Source organism: Triticum dicoccoides, chromosome 7B (assembly GCF_002162155.2).
Source record: "Triticum dicoccoides isolate Atlit2015 ecotype Zavitan chromosome 7B, WEW_v2.0, whole genome shotgun sequence".
In the NCBI taxonomy this organism is placed as follows: domain Eukaryota; kingdom Viridiplantae; phylum Streptophyta; class Magnoliopsida; order Poales; family Poaceae; genus Triticum; species Triticum dicoccoides.
Window position 1 is genome coordinate 145,665,610 of NC_041393.1, and position 19,153 is coordinate 145,684,762.

The 19,153-nt window shown below is 45.5% G+C and overlaps 2 protein-coding genes across 2 annotated transcripts; one reads left to right on the plus strand and one right to left on the minus strand.

Moving 5' to 3' along the window:
* The first annotated feature begins 5,591 nt into the window (after positions 1-5,591).
* Positions 5,592-9,560, plus strand: LOC119337795 (aspartyl protease APCB1-like). Its single transcript, XM_037609986.1, has 9 exons — positions 5,592-6,207; positions 7,001-7,118; positions 7,263-7,486; positions 7,589-7,825; positions 8,283-8,436; positions 8,520-8,602; positions 8,739-8,853; positions 8,945-9,017; positions 9,107-9,560. The coding sequence occupies exons 1-9, from the start codon at positions 5,828-5,830 to the stop codon at positions 9,247-9,249; spliced, it is 1,527 nt and encodes a 508-aa protein (XP_037465883.1). The 5' UTR covers positions 5,592-5,827; the 3' UTR covers positions 9,250-9,560.
* Positions 9,561-9,801: 241 nt separating this feature from the next.
* On the minus strand, positions 9,802-14,530 carry LOC119337407 (aluminum-activated malate transporter 4-like). The gene is made up of 6 exons (XM_037609534.1): positions 13,920-14,530; positions 12,249-12,386; positions 11,885-12,154; positions 11,158-11,294; positions 10,921-11,067; positions 9,802-10,837 (listed from the first exon to the last, which is right to left on the minus strand). Exons 1-6 carry the CDS (start codon positions 14,311-14,313, stop codon positions 10,160-10,162), a joined length of 1,764 nt encoding a protein of 587 aa, XP_037465431.1. The 5' UTR covers positions 14,314-14,530; the 3' UTR covers positions 9,802-10,159.
* Between the last annotated feature and the right edge of the window lie 4,623 nt (positions 14,531-19,153).

Genomic DNA, 19,153 nt, shown 5'->3' on the forward strand with positions numbered 1-19,153 from the left:
TTGGAAAAGAGAAATTACTAGTATTCGTATAAAAAAATTACCTTATTTGGGCTAAAGAATTGAGAGTTTTTGACTTTTTCTACACACAGTTAACTTTGAGCCCGCAATTCCATGGGAAAATTTCCATGGAGTTCGACCTCTTTGGAATTTTTCGCATCTACGCTGTCTGAAAACGAGGGACCGACTATGATTGGGCCAGCTAACCGTGTATTATACACGGTCGTCTGCTCAGGACTTAGTTTAGATTTGAACCTAGTCATAGCCTAATCCCACTTATGCAAGTGGCAAACAGAGCCAGCCAACATGCATGCATACAGGATAGGACCAGCTAAACTGCTGGTGGTTATGGACCAAAACCCTGCATGATGTTTAGTATGGTGGCTGCCTGCCTTATCTGCCGAAAGTATACGTGTCTGTCTGCACTTGCTCTACTGGGATACAGCCACTGTCTTTAATCACTGCCTAAAAACTCAGAAATTGGGCATCGGCTCTTGGCCCTTTCTGTTTCAGGTTAAGCATGCTATCCCATAAATGTTACTACCTAGAGTCTGTAATTTTTTACAGGCCACGAAGACCAGGACAAACACTAGTGGCACTCTGGAGGTTACACAGTTTTTTAGCATTTCCATTGTGTTTATCAAATGTCCCACTAAAATAGTTTGTCAAACCTCTGTTCTTCGAATTTCCATTGCATCTTAGCATTTCCATTTGTGGAGTAGCATTTTAAATAGAGAAGACCTTTGCTTATTGTACGAGTTCCGCCGATCAGGTAATGGCCTTCCCCAGAAGAACAGAGATGTGGGTTGCCACCTTTTGTGCGCGTAACTGGGGCAAGTACCACTGCTAATTAAATCGATGAGGTTCTTTGAGCATAAATCAAGTAGTTTGGATTCTCTCCATGGAGCTTGGAACTTTATCAGATGGAACAAATTTACAGTCGCCAGAATACCCTCTTTTTTCTTGCAAAAAAAAAAGAATGCCCTCTTTTTTCTAGTAGTATTTGCAACACTTTCACAATAGCCAAAATTGGATTTCATCTACTCCCTCCGTTCCATAATATAAGAGCGTTTTTGGCACTACGCTCTTGTATTATGGGACGGAGGGAGTAGTAATCATCCTAGGGGGAGACCATTGCCTTCCCCAGAAGAACATTTAGGTCTGAACGCACACACGCACACCCTACCCCTATGAGCACCTTCGAAAGACTGAGCCGGCATATCATCTTGAAATTTACGAAGTTAATAAATCCAGGAATAAATGCGAGCACCGGGATTTGAGCCCTGGTGGACTGGGGATACCACAGTCCCTCTAACCATCCAACCACAGGTTGGTTCGCAGTTGCTACCTGTTCTGTGAGCATGTACTACTTATGTAACCAAAGGAGTATTGCTGGTCAGGACCATTTCGCATTACTTGGCCAATCAACATAATTCTAATTAAATCGCTGGGATCATAAACGAGTCTAGGCAAGCTGCAATCAGATCGTCGTTTGGGTCCTTGCAGGTGTTAACTCAGCTGGCTGCCGCCTTCACCACAAGCGAGCTGAAAGCCGGCGAACCAACCGAATCTTGTTCAGATGGAGCAAACGTCAGAAGCCCGAGTAGTATATGCAGACTGCGGACCAAATAGGTTTTTCCCCTTTCTTTGGCCTGCGCATTTTTGGTTGGACAGGCAGGCAGTGATATTCTGAATATAATGCTCAACTACAAAGATCGAAACAACAGTTTTTCTCCCTTTTTCGAAAAGAGATGGGAACATGTATGCATATATAAGTGCCACAGAGACAGAACCATCATAAAGAGATCCCTACCAACCAGAGCCTCAGAACGGAAAGCGGAGCCCTAGAAAGCTCGAAAACCACCGCGCAACGATCAAAAAGCCGAAAAACGGAAGCAGACGGCGCACCAAGCAGCCGGTGTTCGTCTGCAGCAGCAGCGGCAGGGCACAGTAGGCAGTCACCTACTGTTTGGTGCGGCAGGACCGGCCCGGCCGTTCGCTGTTCGGCGTAGCATATGCTTGGCCGCTCCCGGGGGCATGGCGGTACAACTCCGGTTCTTCCTCTGCGTCGTCCTTGTCGTGGAGATCAGTGGGAGCAGGCCGCGCCTTCGATCTCCAGATTCCACTCTTGTCTGTCGACCAGTAGCATAACTGCATTTGTCGCTGCCGTCGTACAGACGCGGCCCGATCTGGGCAACGGGCCAAAACGAAGACGATGATTCTCTTCTCGTATGCCTGGGCTTTGGGCGTGCAAGAAGTATCTGTACTACATGCAGAATCTGACGTGATGTAACGTACTATTAACTGACAGTAATAGCAGAGTACTCCTACGTGCCTTTGCAGCTCCACTCTCGCTAGCAATGTAGGAGTACTCACCGACGACGAGATTCATCATCAACTTGTTTGTAATGGCCACCGACGAATCCATCCCGTCTGCACGATCGACCAAACCCTGCTTTATTTGGTGAGAGAGGGTTAAGGCGTCAGCGTTGGATCGTTAGCGGGGCGGGAGAAAAATGATCCGCGCGCGCTTTGCGTTGGTTGCTGCTGCTGTGTGCAGTCCTGGAGCCATGCGGGTTGGTTGATTCCGCGGCACTCAAAGGCGCTCCCTGAAGCTGACCGTGCAGCCGCCATCTCCCTCCGTTTGTGCGTGTCTATGGTCAAGCGCAATAATTCGTCGACGCTGCTGCTGCTGCCGCCGCCGCCTGAGTGTGATCCCTCTCGTGTCGCTTGTGGTGCTTGCGTCCTACGAGATTGCCTGCGACGCCTTTGGGTTCGGATCGACCGAGCAGATTGGACAGGTTTAATTTGGCAGATGTATCAAATATACCTCCCTGCAGTTGCACAAGCATAGATAGTCGACCAGCTGGCGATGTACAACATGGAACAGATTGCATAGGTGCGGAAATTACCCATGATCCAAAATGGTGCAAACATTCTGAGTACATTAGTTGTTCCGCACTTCCGGGATGGGTCGTGCCATCTATGGCTATGTATCGATCATGTCGTCTTCGGTGTTGTACCTTCTTTCTTAATGGACTATATGCAATTCCCATGCATGGCTTCAAAAAAAAGTACATAATCAATACTCCATCCAGAGCCACCTTTGCAGTGCTTCGATTATGAAATATTTATGGTTTTGGCAATTAAGGATTGGAGTTTACAGGCCAAATGTAGAATAGTCAAAGTACTAGTACTAAAAATAGACTTGATCACATTCGTAACTAACTCCGACCACCTTTGCAATGTTTTTTTTTAATTATGCATTCGTAACGAAAACACACAAAAGAGAATGGGCATATATAGTGGTACAAAGCACAAACCGCAGCTAAACTAACTTGCAATAGAAAAAACAGGGTCGCTAGCCGCTAATAATGATGGGTTAACTGATGCTACTACGTTGCTTAGGACCCAAACCTTAACTAAACAATCGGACTAGCTAGCTACCTACCTAGCTACAAAAAATCACCCTCTACGAACCAAACCTAAAGCTTCCACGCCTTATTTAACCCCCCTCGATCCAACCAATTTGTGTGCAAGAAAGTCCAACCCCATCCTCCTGCATGGCTACTACTACCACAGCATATCCAATCATGCAATCAACCATCTACGGCTACGCTTGTGTCTCAAAAACCTAAAATAAAAAATCAACCATGTACGCATGTCGGCTTACATACGCGTATGCGCCCCCTTACCACGACCAAGAAAGGAAGAAAACGCATTGATCATCACAGGGGAGGGGATGCTGCCAAGTGCACGCCAAGTTGCAAGGAACTTTTGTACCACCCCCTGGAATTGACACCTGAGAAAGAGGCGTGTGAGTCCACAAACCCACGGTTTCCCGGGGGATGAAGAAGAAATATATTCCACCTTGGGAAATCTACGACGTGTGGGTGTGCGAGCGGACGAACGCGTTGGGGAGGCGCCATGGTCAAGGCCCTGTCGCTGTGCCACCAACTGCGCAGCACGACCCCAAGTACGTATGGACAAGCCCCGGGTAATTACAAGCCGCCACGACGAAGGACAGGAGCCAATGATATGGACAGCCAGGACAGGCAACGTACGTACGTAGGAGAATCAACGGCTCTTCCCTCTCAAATAACAGTGGTGTGGTGTGATCGTCTCAGGTTCCGATGTTCCCGGATTATAGGACGCAGAAACTCGTATACAGTGACTGACATACCCGAATTATACGGACATGAAAATCAGCAAAAATTCGTAGTGGTTAGGCACTTCCGTATATTCTAAGAAAAATCGCAACAAAAAACAACCGAATCGTCGTATTAATGTCGAGGGGACCAAAAAATGATTTTCCAAATAACATAGCTAATGCGCAATTATAGTTGAATTTGCAGAATGAAGCGAGTATATTGTGTGAGTTATTAAAACTCAATCCGCAGGAATCTGGCTAAATTAAAGTTGTAATTATGGCATTTACTTGGTATAGAAGTGAAAGTTGTAGAAAAAATGGAATTAAAAAAAGAGAACGAAATCACACTGTTTACTTCCACCTTTACAGTGGGGCACCAATGGAAGGAGAGCTGCAGCAGCAAGGTCCGCCTCTATAGGACCGGCACAGCCGTCCTCGCCGCCGAGCTCCGGAGGGGGGAGGAGCTGGAGGACTCCGTCGCATCATCGTCTGCGTCTCCGGGTCCGGGGCACAACATGTGTAGTGTTTGATGAAATGCTCGAGAGAGAAAAGGCTTGAGAAAGGAGTGTTGATGATAACATTTGGGCCCGCATTCAACTTAACGGTCAATCAAACGGGCGGGCCACGGGTGTCATAATCGGCATCAATTTGAGCCGAACGGTAGCCAGTGTTTCCTTGCAGCAAATTATACTCAAGTCGGTAGGCATCAGCCAAGCAAAACAACGTGGTAGTTTTAAAAAACCATGGCCCAAATTGTGGTAGTAGTTTTTTTTGCTAGTTACTTTGAGTTTTTACTAGTTAAGATAAAAGAAAGTGTCACGGACGCACAAGTAGGAGGATGAAAGTTGGAATTCACCTCGGTCGACACTTGTACCACACACTCCAGCGGTCATCCACCACTCCACCACCCCGGTCGACACGCCACAGCGGGAGTGCGTGCGTGCGTGCGGCCTCCAGATCAACAACAACAACAACACAGACGCGGCCACGCTTGCAGGAGAGCGCCAACGACAAGGACCGCCGGCCTCGCCTCACTGGCACCAACATGCAGCATACGTAGGACAGCCCAGCGCCTTGCTGCTGCTGGTGCTGCAAACTTCACTTTACTACTCCCTCCGGTCCTTTTTACTTTGCATATTAGGTTTGTCCGAAGTCAATTTAATCCAACTTTGACCAAGGTTATATAAAAAATTATAGACATTCACATAACAACACCAATATCATTAGATTCATCTTAGAATATATTTTCATATTATATTTATTAGATATTATAGATGCTAATAATTTTAAATATAAATTTGGTCAAACTTAGCAAAGTTTGACTTTCGGCAAATCCAATGTGCAAAGTAAAAAAAACCGGAGGGAGTACCTTCCAATTCCGCCCTCCTCTTCTTGAGAAGAGGTCAACCCAAGCGGGCATGGCTCAAGCCCAGTCGCACAACACAACCCGCGCGCACACTTGCAACAATCAAACCCGCAGCCGCAGCCCAGCCGGCGAGCGAGCCATAATATACCAAACCCAAACCAAGCACTTCACAACCCAACAACCAGCATCGCATCATCGCCTTCCACGAGTCGCGCGCTCCTTGCCTTCCTTCGTGTCCACCACCATCTTCTCCTCCCTCGCTTCGCTTGCATAGAAGCCTAGGACTATCTATCTCTCTACGGGCCTCGCCGGAGATGTCAGCCTCGCCGTTGCTGTCGGCGGAGGAGACGACGCCGCCGTTGCATGGCGTCGTCGTGATCGCCCTCCCGGACCACGCCGACGACGGGGGCCGGGACGCGTTGCCCAGGAGCGAGGCGGCGGCGCCGGCGGTGATGAGACGGGCGTGGAGGCTGCTGCGCCTGGCCACGGCGCCGCTCGTGGTGCTCGCGGCGTTCGCGGTGGCGGCGCACTGCTACGGCCTCTACTCCTTCCCCTTCTCCGGGGAGGAGGACTGGAAATGGGGCGAGGGGCGCGCCTCATCCTTCCTGCTGCCGCTGCACCCCAAGCCCAAGGCCGCCAGCGCCGGCGCCGGCGTCAAGGCGGAGGACTCGACCACGGCCGTGCTGCCGGAGAGGTGCGTGCGTGCGACGAGCCGAGCCGGCGCAGGAATTCGAATCCCTTTCGCCTAAAGGCACAATTTGCTCCTTTCCGCCGTTTGGATTCTTTTTGTATCCTACGACGAAAGGAAGTTTGTTTCTTGGCCTTGGGTTGGTTGATTCCGTGCGCATTTGGTTCTTGTCTTCTTGGAGTTTCTCAGTCGCATTTTCCAGGGACTTCGGTTGGATCACCATCTTTGTCACTTTAACGTGAATCTGTTTAGATAACTTCTCATCTTCATTCTGGATTCCTTTATTTTTTCGCAGATTAGTGTGTCTTTTTTCTGGTACACTGCATGTTTGCAAATTGGACAGCACGAATATTCTATTAAAAAAACATATATTTTTCATGAATAATAGTTTCACATGAATGACCTGTCAAAAAAAAAAGCACGTGAATGAGTTGAACCCTTCCTTGCAGGAATTTGTCAAAGGTAACCAACTGGCCCAACAGGGATTTGTTCTTTGGAATGTTGCATTTCTGTCCTGTCAGGCCTGCTGGGTCATCAGCATAATTGACCGTCGACATATTAAATTAAGAATACAAGCCTGTATTTAGATATAGGCATGTCGCTAGTAGTATACACCAACAAGCAAAGACTTACACCGTCGACCTCTCAAAGTCAACATTTTGGTGTTCAGATCAATCTTTCTGTTCGCATGATTCATCTTTGACAAAGTCCTGTTCTTCGATTCTGTTGCCTATTAAGAATACAGTGCAATTTTCAGTACTAACATGGCATTGTTCTTCTTCTGATTGTTAATATGCAGGCAGTACTTCACTTCCATAAACATTGGCAATCCTGCAAGGCCCTATTTTCTTGATATTGATACAGGGAGTGCACTCACATGGATCCAGTGTGATGCACCCTGCACAAATTGCACAAAGGTGGGTATCATTTTCAGCCACATTTCATCTCGTGATAAGAACTCGGCCACGCAATTTCTGTGGATATCTTGGTTCCAGTGTTCCATCATGAGCCTGATTTTCAAAATTCACAGCGTTCCTGATTGGCTTCTTATCTTGTTACAGGGACCTCATCCTTTATACAAGCCCGCGAAAGAAAACATGGTTCTCCCCAGGGATTCACTTTGTGAGGAATTGCAAGGCAACCAAAATTACTGTGACACCTGCAAACAATGTGAATATGAGATCGCCTATGCGGACCGAAGCTCATCTGCCGGAGTTCTTGCGAGGGATAACATAAAGCTGATCACCGCAGACGGTGAGAGGGCAAACATGGACTTTGTCTTCGGGTACGGCACGACTTCTCCGATAACCAAACCTGTTCAATGTTCAGAGATGGGTGGTGATGTCTGTACACTAACAAACTGCCCATTTTGTGTACCATCTGTTAGGTGTGCACATGATCAACAAGGAAAGCTTCTGGACTCACCAGCAAGTACTGATGGGATCCTTGGCCTCAGCAATGGGGCAATGAGCCTCCCTACCCAGCTAGCCAAGCAAAGGATCATTTCCAACGTTTTCGGCCATTGCATCGCCACGGATCCCAGCAGTAGTGGCTACATGTTTCTCGGTGATGATTACGTTCCCAGATGGGGAATGACATGGGTTCCCGTCCGTAACGGTCCAGAGTGAGTCTCCCCCCTCCTTTGCCTGAAGATTATTCTCACATGCGGCTATCATTTCTCCCATGAATATCATGGTACCCCACATCGTCTTCGGCAGGATACGGCATGCCCTGCTTGCGGCAAATCTTCAAGAAATCTTAACCAATTCCTGTCGCTCTCAGGACTCAAACTGCAAATGGAAACTTTGCCCAACTGCTCCGCAATGTTGCTTTGTTCTTTACTTCTTTCTGATATTTGCGTCGCCTCCACAAATAAAGTGACCCCCTTTTTTCAGCAGCCGTAGCAATTGATATCACATCACACCGTCGAACTAGATTATATCCATGCACTATGCTGTGACACAGATTTCCTTTACCATGCATAAAAACATTGCGCTTCTTGTGATCTGTTATATGAAAAATCACTTTGTTGAGGTTAGACCGCGTATCTGACTGCAGTTCTGCATTTTGTGTACTGTCAGGGACGTGTACAGCACGGTAGTACAGAAAGTGAACTATGGAGGTCAGGAGCTTAATGTGCGAGAGCAGGCTGGGAAGCTGACTCAAGTGATCTTCGACAGCGGGAGCTCATACACTTATTTTCCACATGAAATATACACAAGCCTGATTGCTTCCGTGAGTTTTGGCATTGACTCTCCATCAGATGAAATGGGTTCAGTTCCATCCTTATACCTGACTATGATTTTGCAATTCAACAGCTTGAAGCGGTCTCTCCAGGCTTTGTACGCGATGAATCAGATCAAACGCTGCCTTTCTGCATGAAGCCTAATTTTACAGTGAGGTAATGTGATGGAAATCTGTTGGTAGTTAAAACACTGTTTGCTTCTTGATCATCGCAAGGGATGTAGAATTAACAACTTCACATTTCATTAGAAATAACCCTGCCCTTTCTCTAAATGACACTGAGCATTTTTCAGGTCTGTGGATGATGTGAAGCAACTGTTCAAGCCCTTGCTCCTGCATTTCAGCAAAGCATGGCTTGTGATCCCAAGAATGTTCGTAATTTCTCCCGAGAACTACTTGATCATCAGCGTAAGTTCACAGGCACCCCCAGCAATCACTTCAACCTCATTTCCTCTACGGAGTTCATCACCATCATACTTTTCCTGTGCCTCATTTTCAGGACAAGGGCAATGTCTGCCTAGGGGTGCTTGATGGAACTGAGATTGGCCACAGCTCAACAATAGTAATTGGAGGTAGAGACCGGTCGTTTGTGTGCCACATTTCCATGGCTTCACTAACCATCTCTGTCAAGCTCACCTTTCTCCCCCTTTGCTTGTTGCAGATGTTTCCCTCCGTGGGAAGTTGGTTGCGTATGACAACGACGGGAATCAGATCGGATGGGCTCAGTCAGACTGCAGCAGACCACAGAAAGCAAGCAGGGTTCCATTCTTCCTTTCGAGAGCATTGCTCGGTCAACTTCTTTAAATGGCACAGACAGATGATCACCCCGTGTTCGCCTGACCATGCGCTCACCTTTTCGACGCGCAATTCTGCGACCGAAGCTGCCATAATCATATAATGGATGTAGTTAAACAAGGGATATAGGGAAACCAAATTGGAAGAAAGGTGAATAGATATAGCCAGTACCTGTAATTTTTCTCTGCTGTATATACACCAAAGAAGCAGAACTCTGCATATCTGTGGATATGCTGTAGAGTATATCTCATCCACTTGTAAGACTAAGTGGTGAAGCATATCAATTTCAAATGAGTAGCAGTTATGTGATTTCTGATTTATTTGTTTTGTATTTCTTTCCAATATACATGAGTTTTTTTTTTTTGGTTGGTGGAATATCGCGTGAAGGCTACACACAATGTTTAACTCAAGCAACATAAGTCTCATGTCCAAACAATGCCCAAACAAACCACACCAACACATGGAAAGCAACCCCACACCTTTGAGCAGAGTGCAACAAAGCATAGAAATGCATTAAAAGCAAGCTCACAACAAAAGCATTATGGTGACTCATGAGCAAACTAAAACACAGCTACCTTCCCATCATCAGGTAGGTCAGGAAACATCTCTCTTGCACACATTATACATGACATCGAGCTGCGCGTGCAACTACCAACTATCCAAGAGTAACATGTTATTTACAGAGTGCTTCAACATGTTAACATTAGAAATACAAGGTTCAACAATGTTACCATATTGATCAACTTAGTGGCGGCAAACAGGAGCTCCATTAGCAACGCACCCCGGCAATGTTTTCATTGCACACACACGAGTTTTGTATTATACACATGTCATCGTCCAAAATTATTAAACAAACTGGATCACAAGAGTGAGTGGCAAGGTTTCCAGGTGGAGGGACCTTGCAGCGTCATCGTCGATGTCAACTCTTCAGCCCAACAGATCTGCATATTTTGGCGAGAACCCCGCCATCATCCACGCTAACTGCAGCAGGCTCCTCCACAGGGTCCTTGAAATTAGCCTTCTCACTCAGCTCCTCAAATGCGTTAACAACATTCTGTAGCCGGGCAACAAACTCGATTAGGAGCGAGGCAAATGTGGCCAAGGACAAGGCACTTGCACTTTCATATGTTTTTGACTCCTCGTCTTCAAGCGGCAAGTTTGGATGGAATGATCTTCGGGCAGGCCAGGATAGTAACGTCTTGTAACCGTCTATAGTAGCTGATGAATCATATCGGCTAAGAAACGAAGCAGCAGCAAAGCTCTTATAATGCTGAGCCGCAGTTTGATCAGCAATGGTAGGCTCCGTCACTTCGTTCTTATTCTCTTTTGCCACCGCGCTGTTGCCATTTATGGCATCTTTTATTCCTTCAGCTCGCTTGCTAGTGTCCCATCTTTCAGTGTTCACCAGAAGATATGACTTCTCATCAATCTTTTTTTGCAACTCTTCAGCTGCCAAGTGAACTTCCAGTAGAATATCTGAAGACCTCAACTTGGTCATTGTCTTAACATTGTCTCCAAGCTCGCGCAACACCTTAGCGCCTTCTCTGCCCACTCTATGAATTTCTGAAATGAAAACCCTTCTGCTTTCTGGCGGTGCCTGCAATTAAAATCAAATATACGTTTGCTTAGGTATTAAATGCAGAACTTCAACAGGTTGTCGAGTAAAATAAATTAGCAAACCTGAATTTCTGAAAGAATGCAACCATGCAATGCCATGACTGCAAAGGAACAGTGCCTCAATGCTCCACCAACTTTAGTGAAGCCCTTCCAAGGATAGTTCCTCGTTTTGTACGGACCATGGGGCGGTTCCCATATAGCAAAACCTAGCTAGAGCACATACAAAAGAACCGAGTCAGAATTGACAGAAAAGGCGAGATAACCCAAATAGAAGTGTTAGCTTTAGAGCAAAAATTGAACCAGGGTTTCCTCTTGTGCTGACGCCTCGACAGCTGCCCTGTACCCACTATATAGAGGATCATCAGAAGCTTGATATACAAGAATTTTTGAAGGGATCCTTTCATACTCCATGCATTTCAGATATCCATCGACACAGCCTAGAGTGAACAGCCAAATTGTCAATAAAGGCATATAAATCAGATGTATACTAGTGTAAAGCCCGCCCTTTGCTGCGGGTATTACTAAAGTTTTTAGTGAGTCTATTTTGAAATATTTATATGTAAAATTTGCATGTTTAAGCACTGAGTTGCAAAATCCAAACGTTGTTGAAGTGCATAAACCAACTGAAATGTCAAATTTTGGTACATTGGTTTTCTGCCACAGTTAAGCAATCTTAATTGTCGCATCCTTTGGAAAGTTACAAACTGAGACATCTTAATTGTCTTTCCACAAAGAGACATCCTTTCACCAAGGGATGTGTCTTTTAACCAAAGGACGTGAGTGTCCCAACTGCCAAGATCTAACGGACTTGATTGATCCTGGATATAATCCAGCGACTGTTCTTTTAGAGTGATGTGGCTTAATGTGGATGCTACATTAGGAGACATTTTTAGAATAAAGAGGGATATACCCTACGGCATTGCAATGACACAACAACTAATATTTTCTAACTTTTGTTAGCAACGTATAGTTGACAAATACTGTGATTCTAAGCATCATTATATTAAGAGTGGGGGTGGGGTATTACCTTCTAAGGATTTTGCAACACCAGCAAAATTCTTTGCAATCAAACTGTGCAAATCCTCTCCAGCCCAGATTGGGTAAATGCCTATATTGATTCCCAGACTGACAGCAGCACCAAGAGCAATCAATACAAATCTACTTACAGCCGTATCAGTGAACTTCCCTGTGTTGTACCCAGAGACCATGACATAAACGAATGTCAACAAGAATACACGAAATCCATATTCATAAGGCTTCATTGTTGGGTGTAGCTTTGCCAAGTTTGTCATAAAACCTAGCAGTCAAAAACATAAAAGTAGAGGCGTACAAATTAGATACACTTGTATAAAATGCACCAGGAAATGATCGCAGCATGCCCCAATGCTTACCAACAGTAAAGATGCTTATAATAAGGATCACTTCTTCCAATGCACCCAAGTTTTTGGACAATTCGGCAACTGCTAGAGCAAGCCCTCCTGCAGTAAGAGTTCCTAAACCCCTATTGAAACCTTTGCTCAATGTTGCACCTGCATAATGGCGGACCAGGTTACTGAAGGGGGATGCCTATTATTTGCAGGTGTACAAACACAGAGCACTATATTGAGACCGAGGTAAGACAGAGTGATAAATAACTGATGTTTTATGTATTGAAATGGTATTTTGAAGACCAGAAAATTCACATGAGAAAGAAACAGTCTTCAGTAAATGCTAACTAAGAACTACTGCACGTCAGCCATGTTACGAACTGCATAATGTGCGAGTGTGCATCTGTGTGAGTTCTACAATCGGTACTACAATGAAGGGTTCCAATCATTCAACTAGAATCTCTAGTAACAGAGGTTAGCGGTACTTTCAAACACTCATTGTGAAAAGTTTACAAAATACAACTAGGTAAAAAGAAAAACATAACCACTTCATATACGGAGCCAAACACCTCATTGAGCAGGCTAAGGAACAAACATGCAAACCATGAAGCCAATGATATAAAATTCAAAATTACCACTACCATTATGATTGACTTCCGCATCACAATGATATTATGGAAGACCAGCAAGCAACATCCCAGGAAATAAAAATACCAGTTGAGAACTACAGGTGCCTTTTGGTCAAATACTAGTAGTTTGTCTTCAGAACAACATTCATTTCTTTAGTCATATGTGTTTCTACCATTCCGTATAGTAAGTTCTACAACAGGCCCAAGATCAACGTGGTCCCAAGTAAAATCTCCAGCAATAAAATTTAGCGGTGCTTTCCATTGCCCATAGATAAACTAATGAAGTTTTCTTAAAGAAAAGGCAACTAGATCACTTTCTAAGTGGTGGCCCAGAACCTAAACAATCCAGCAAAGACAGAATCTACCGGCGATCGGTACATAAATTATAGGAACACCGCTGCATTAATCTACCTATCAACAAGGTCATCTCTGGTTTCGATAGTAGCGTGCACGTTTCTTGCATCACCAGCAATAATGGAAGGTCAATTGACAGGACCTGATGGAAGACAAATTCTCTGTGTCCCTTAGCAGTGAAATATCTCACTCTAAATGATGTTGATACAGACTTCTCTTTTTGATTGAGAGGCTGTTGAGATAGACTTTACACTCCTCAAATCTAAGCCTGCCTTTGAGATATAAAATGGGCAAAATGTGATCAGAATCGCACGGCAAAATGTTTACCCTCAGTTAAAATCACCATGCTCAAGTCATTGACGCATGGAGACATAAAATGGGCACACGACAGAGGCCTAAATTTAGCATTACGACATCAAGTCACGGGGAATGTTGAAGAAAGTCAAGGAGTTTTCCTTTTCCCCGAGACCTCGAACCAAGAACGGCACAGCACAGAAACCGTCGCAACGGAACGGGGAAAATGGCAGCGGAACTGCTTCGCAGACGACAAATATGTGCACGACCACTGCACGATAAGCATCTAGCGGCCTGCTGTCTGCTGTTGCCATGCAATGGACGAAGCTGATTGCATTGTCGTGCACACATCGTCCGCCACTATCGTGTGAATAGCACTGCTCAAATGGCAGAGGAGCGGCGTGGACTGGCGCCTTACCGATGCTGAACTCGAAGACGACGACGACGGTGAGGATGGCCCAGACGGAGTGGCTGACGATGTCGCGCGGCTCGCGGAGGAAGACGAGGAAGGAGATGAGGGCGAGCGCGAGGCCGACCTTGGCCGCGAAGACGGGCTTCCGGCGGTCGGCCCGCGCGAACGCCCACATCTCGGCCACCCCGTCGCAGAGCGCGCCCCACGCCCCCGCCACGGCGGCGCCGGCGCGCCGGAGCAGCCCCTGCTTGGGCCCCCCGTCGCCGCCGGCCTGGGAGCCGGGCAGGCTCCACGCAGACGAGAGCAGCGGGACGTCCCCCCGCGCCCCACGCTGGTCCTCGAGCGTCGACCACAGCGACCCCAGCTGCGCCGGCGGCACGCCCGCCGCGCCCGCCGCCATGGCCGGATGGATCTGCGAGAGCTTCTGGAAGGGTGCCGCGCGCGCGTGGGTTCGGATTTCAGGGTGCGCAGTGTTGCTTTCGGCCTTTCTTGGTCGGCTGCGCCCGCGTGTCGCGCTCTCCGCTATATGGATGGACTCTGGTCAGCCGTGGCGTCACCCCGGCGGCTGCCGCGCGACGCGAAAAGCTGCGGAGCCGGGGAAGGGACGGGAGGAAAGCGCCATGGGTGGCAAAAGGCCGCATTTTTATATGGCGGGATGGAATCCAGCGAGCGGCTGGCCGCCGTGCGATGCGATCCGCATCCGCTGCGAGAGGTGCAAGGCCACGCAGGGCAGAATCGATCCGTCCCTTTCTTGTGATCCGGGCGCGCGTGGGGTTGAGCCGTCCTTGTGCCCCGTTGTCGGATTGGTCGGTCTGATCTGAAGAATTCTTTTTCTTTTAAAAGATGATCCGAAGAATTATTGCTGCGTTGCTACTACTAGTTCAACGTAGGTCACGGATTGGTTCTTCCTGCCTTTTGGTTTTGGACCTCTTTTTTTTGCTGGTTTTGTGAGGCCAATTGCTGTTTGGGATCTGCCCCCTTTCGATTCCTCTGTCAAAGGGATTTTTCAATACATTTAGTACTAGTAACAATTTATTAGTCAATGGGAAATTTTCTTGTAATGTCCTTTCGATCATAGAAATAGGTTGTACAAAAAGAGGTAATTGCACCAGGATACAACAACTTTGGAGAATATAATGAACACCAACATTCAAAGAAAACTTCTGTGGGTTTGGAGGTTTTAAAAAAATCGGAAAAAAAACATGAGATGTTAAGAGGGTGATGGTTTATTGTCATGAAAAATTCCAACTTGAAGCGCATTACAATATATTCAGCAATTAATAGTAGCATTACTGTTCGGCACCGTTCACTATGCTGTTTTGTTATTTCTATAGCTCACATCCCATAATATATTTGAACTTGAAATTTTGTTTGGCAACAAAACATCACCCTCTTAACGTCCCATGTTCTTTTGAGATTGTTTTGAAACTTCATCTTTTCTACATGGTTTTCACCGTTTTTCACTGAATGTTGGTTTCCATGTGATATTCTCCCCCCAACAACTTGTACGATGGGTTATTTCGTAATTGGTGCGTGTTGAGACTATCCCTTTTGTAATGTCTATTATAACGTGAATTTTGAACGAGGCTATGTACTATGAATAGAGTGATGCACTGCTACAAATTATGGTTTTTGTAGCTTATGTTATATGGATCTACTCATCTACTGGTTCATTTTATGATGCTTTTTTTTATTGTGATTATGTTTCAAAGATGTTGTTTTATTGCTCCAGTTATGTGTTAATTGTTGACCTTTTTTCTTCTTATACACATATAGTTGAAATGATTTGTCATTGTTCAAATTATGTTGAAATGACGATGCTTTAATGCTCGAATTATTAGTGAAGTGTCGAAATGTCTTTTAAATATTGTATTGGTACCAAAAACTTCATTGATGCAACATACCTTCGATACAGGTGATGTCTACTACACAACCTTCTTCTTGTAGACTCGTGTTGGGCCTCTAAGCGCAGAGTTTTATAGGACAGTAGCAAATTTCCCTCAAGTGGATGATTTAAGGTTTATCAAACGTGGGAGGCATAGGATGAAGATGGTCTCTCTCAAACAACCCTGCAACCAAATAACAAAGAGTCTCTTGTGTCCCCAACACACCCAATACAATGGTAAATTGTATAGGTGCACTAGTTCGGCAAAAAGATAGTGATACAAGCGTAATATGGATAGTAGATATAGGTTTTTATAATCTGAAAAATATAAAAACAGCAAGGTAACTAGTAACAAAAGTGAGCAAAAACGGTATTGCAATGCTTGAAAACAAGGCCTAGGGTTCATACTTTCACTAGTGCAAGTTCTCTCGACAATCATAACATAATTGGATCATATAACAATCCCTCAACGTGCAACAAAGAGTCACTCCAAAGTCACTAATAGCGAAGAACAACCGAAGAGATTATTGTAGGGTACGAAACCACCTCAAAGTTATTCTTTCCGATCAATCCATTGGGCTTCCTATAAGTGTCACAAACAGCCCTAGAGTTAGTAGTAAAATAACACCTTAAGACACACATCAACCAAAACCCTAATATCACCTAGATACTTTAATGTCACCACAAGTATCCGCGGGTTTGACTATATGATATGCACCACACAATCTCAGATTCATCTATTCAAACCAACACAAAGAACTTCAAAGAGTGCCCCAAAGTTTCTACCTGAGAGTCAAGACGAAAACATGTGTCAACCCCTATGCATAAGTTCACAAGGTCACATAACCCGCAAGTTGATCACCAAAACATACATCAAGTGGATCACGTGAATATCCCATTGTCACCACAGATAAGCACATGCAAGACATACATCAAGTGTTCTCAAAACCTTAAAGACTCAATCCGATAAGATAACTTCAAAGGGAAAACTCAATCCATTACAAGAAGGTAGAGGGGGAGAAACATCATAAGATCCAACTATAGTAGCAAAGCTCGCGGTACCTCAAGATCGTGCCAAATCAAGAACATGAGAGAGAGAGAGATCAAACACATAGCTACTGGTACATACCCTCAGCCCCGAGGGTGAACTACTCCTTCCTCGTCATGGAGAGCGCCGGGATGATGAAGATGGCCACCGGTGATGATTCCCCTGAAGGAAATATGCCCTAGAGGCAATAATAAAGTTGTTATTTTATATTTCCTTATTCATGATAAATGTTTATTATTCATGCTAGAATTGTATTAACCGAAACTTGATACATGTGTGAATACATAGACAAAACATCGTGTCCTTAGTATGCCTCTACTAGACTAGCTCGTTGATCAAAGATGGTTAAGTTTCCTAGCCATGGACATGAGTTGTCATTTGATAAACGGGATCACAACATTAGTGGAATGATGTGATGGACAAGACACATCCATTAGCTTAGCATAACGATCGTTCGGTTTTATTGCTACTGCTTTCTTCATGTCAAATATATATTCCTCCGACTATGAGATTATGCAACTCCCGGACACCGGAGGAATACCTTGTGTGTTATCAAACGACACAACATAACTGGGTGATAATAAAGATGCTCTACAGGTATCTCTGAAGGTGTTTGTTGGGTTGGCATAGATCGAGATTAGGATTTGTCACTCCGAGTATCGGAGAGGTATCTCTGGGCCCTCTCGGTAATGCACATCATATGAAGCCTTGCAAGCAATGTGACTAATGAGTTAGTTACGGGATGATGCACTACAGAACGAGTAAAGAGACTTGCCGGCAACGAGATTGAACTAGGTATGAAGATACCGACGATCGAATCTCGAGCAAGTAACGTACCGATGACAAAGGGAATAATGTATGTTGACATTATGGTTCGACTAATAAAGATCTTCGTAGAATATGTAGGAACCAATATGAGCATCCAGGTTCCGCTATTGGTTATTGACCAGAGAGGTGTCTCGGTCATGTCTACATAGTTCTCGAACCCGTAGGGTCCGCACGCTTAACATTCGATGACGATATGTGTTATATGAGTTATGCATTTTGGTGACCGAAGGTTGTTCGGAGTTTTGTAGCTTATTTATAATAATTAAAGAGAACAACAGAGTTTTTTGCAATAATACCATGGTGCGATGTTGAAGGCGAGAAAGGACGTGCGAGCGAGCGATGACCGAGCCAGAGGGAAATCAACTAGGGGAGTTGCGGGGGTTGCAACGGTGTTTGGAGTAGTTGTGGACCAAATGCTATGAAAATATAATCTAAACCGACCGAAATAAATGCCTACACAAATTAATCCAAGGTTGGAGTGCCCCTCACAATGTAAATAGCCCCGGCTTTGCGAGGGATGGAGAGGTAGCTTCAATGCGTGGAAGATACAACGTGAGAAAGTGAGGTCAATCGAGAGACATATAGATAGAGAGACAAAGTAAGTGTGGTCCGACATTCATTGAACAGATATATATGCTCTGGAGAGATATTGTCTGATTGAGCCTTTGGCAAGGGTGAGGGCTGTAAGATAGAGCTTGGGAGATGATCCAGTCACAGACGTGTAGATATATTTTGTGCGTGGGAGGAAGCAAGGTCAATCGATCACATAGCGGCATCGTGCGATCGAAAGTGTGAGACGGGTTGGAGAGAGTGACCTAGATAGACAATGTGCGTGAGAGAGTATACAATGTGAATAGGTCGAATTGGGCTCAAACATGGTGATATATCGTTCTTGTCCGAGAAAGAGCGAGGTCAATCGAGACATACAAAGAGAGAGAGAGATAGGGAGAGAGAGAGAGAGAGAGATTGAGCGAGCATGGCCCGCCATGAGGTCGAAGAGTGGGGGCGGCTTGGATGGACTGACCTAGATAGACAATCTGCGTGAGAGAGTATAGAGAGTATCGATCGAGGCCCGAGCAGGGAGATATATCATTTGTGTGTGAAAGAAAACGAGGTTAAACGAGACTCAGATAAAGAGAGCGAGATTGAGCGAGTGTGGCCCGCCGTGCAAAAGAAAGAGTGAGACAGTCTCGAGGGAGTGACCTAGATAGACAATGTGCGTGCATGTGCACGAGAGGTTGGGGAGCTAGATAGGAAATGCATGTATGTAGCGCGAGAGGGTGAGAGGGAGAGGGAGAGGGGGAGAGAGAGAGCTCGGCATGGGGTGCAATGGCGGGTGTGTGAGGTAAATACATTTGGTAACAGAGTGGAAAAGGGGGGTGTGTAGTTGAGAGAGTTAAAGATCGAAACATGGAGAGAAAGAATGAACGTGTGTTAGAAACCGATAGCTTCCTAAGGTGGTTAGGAGAGGAAGATTGA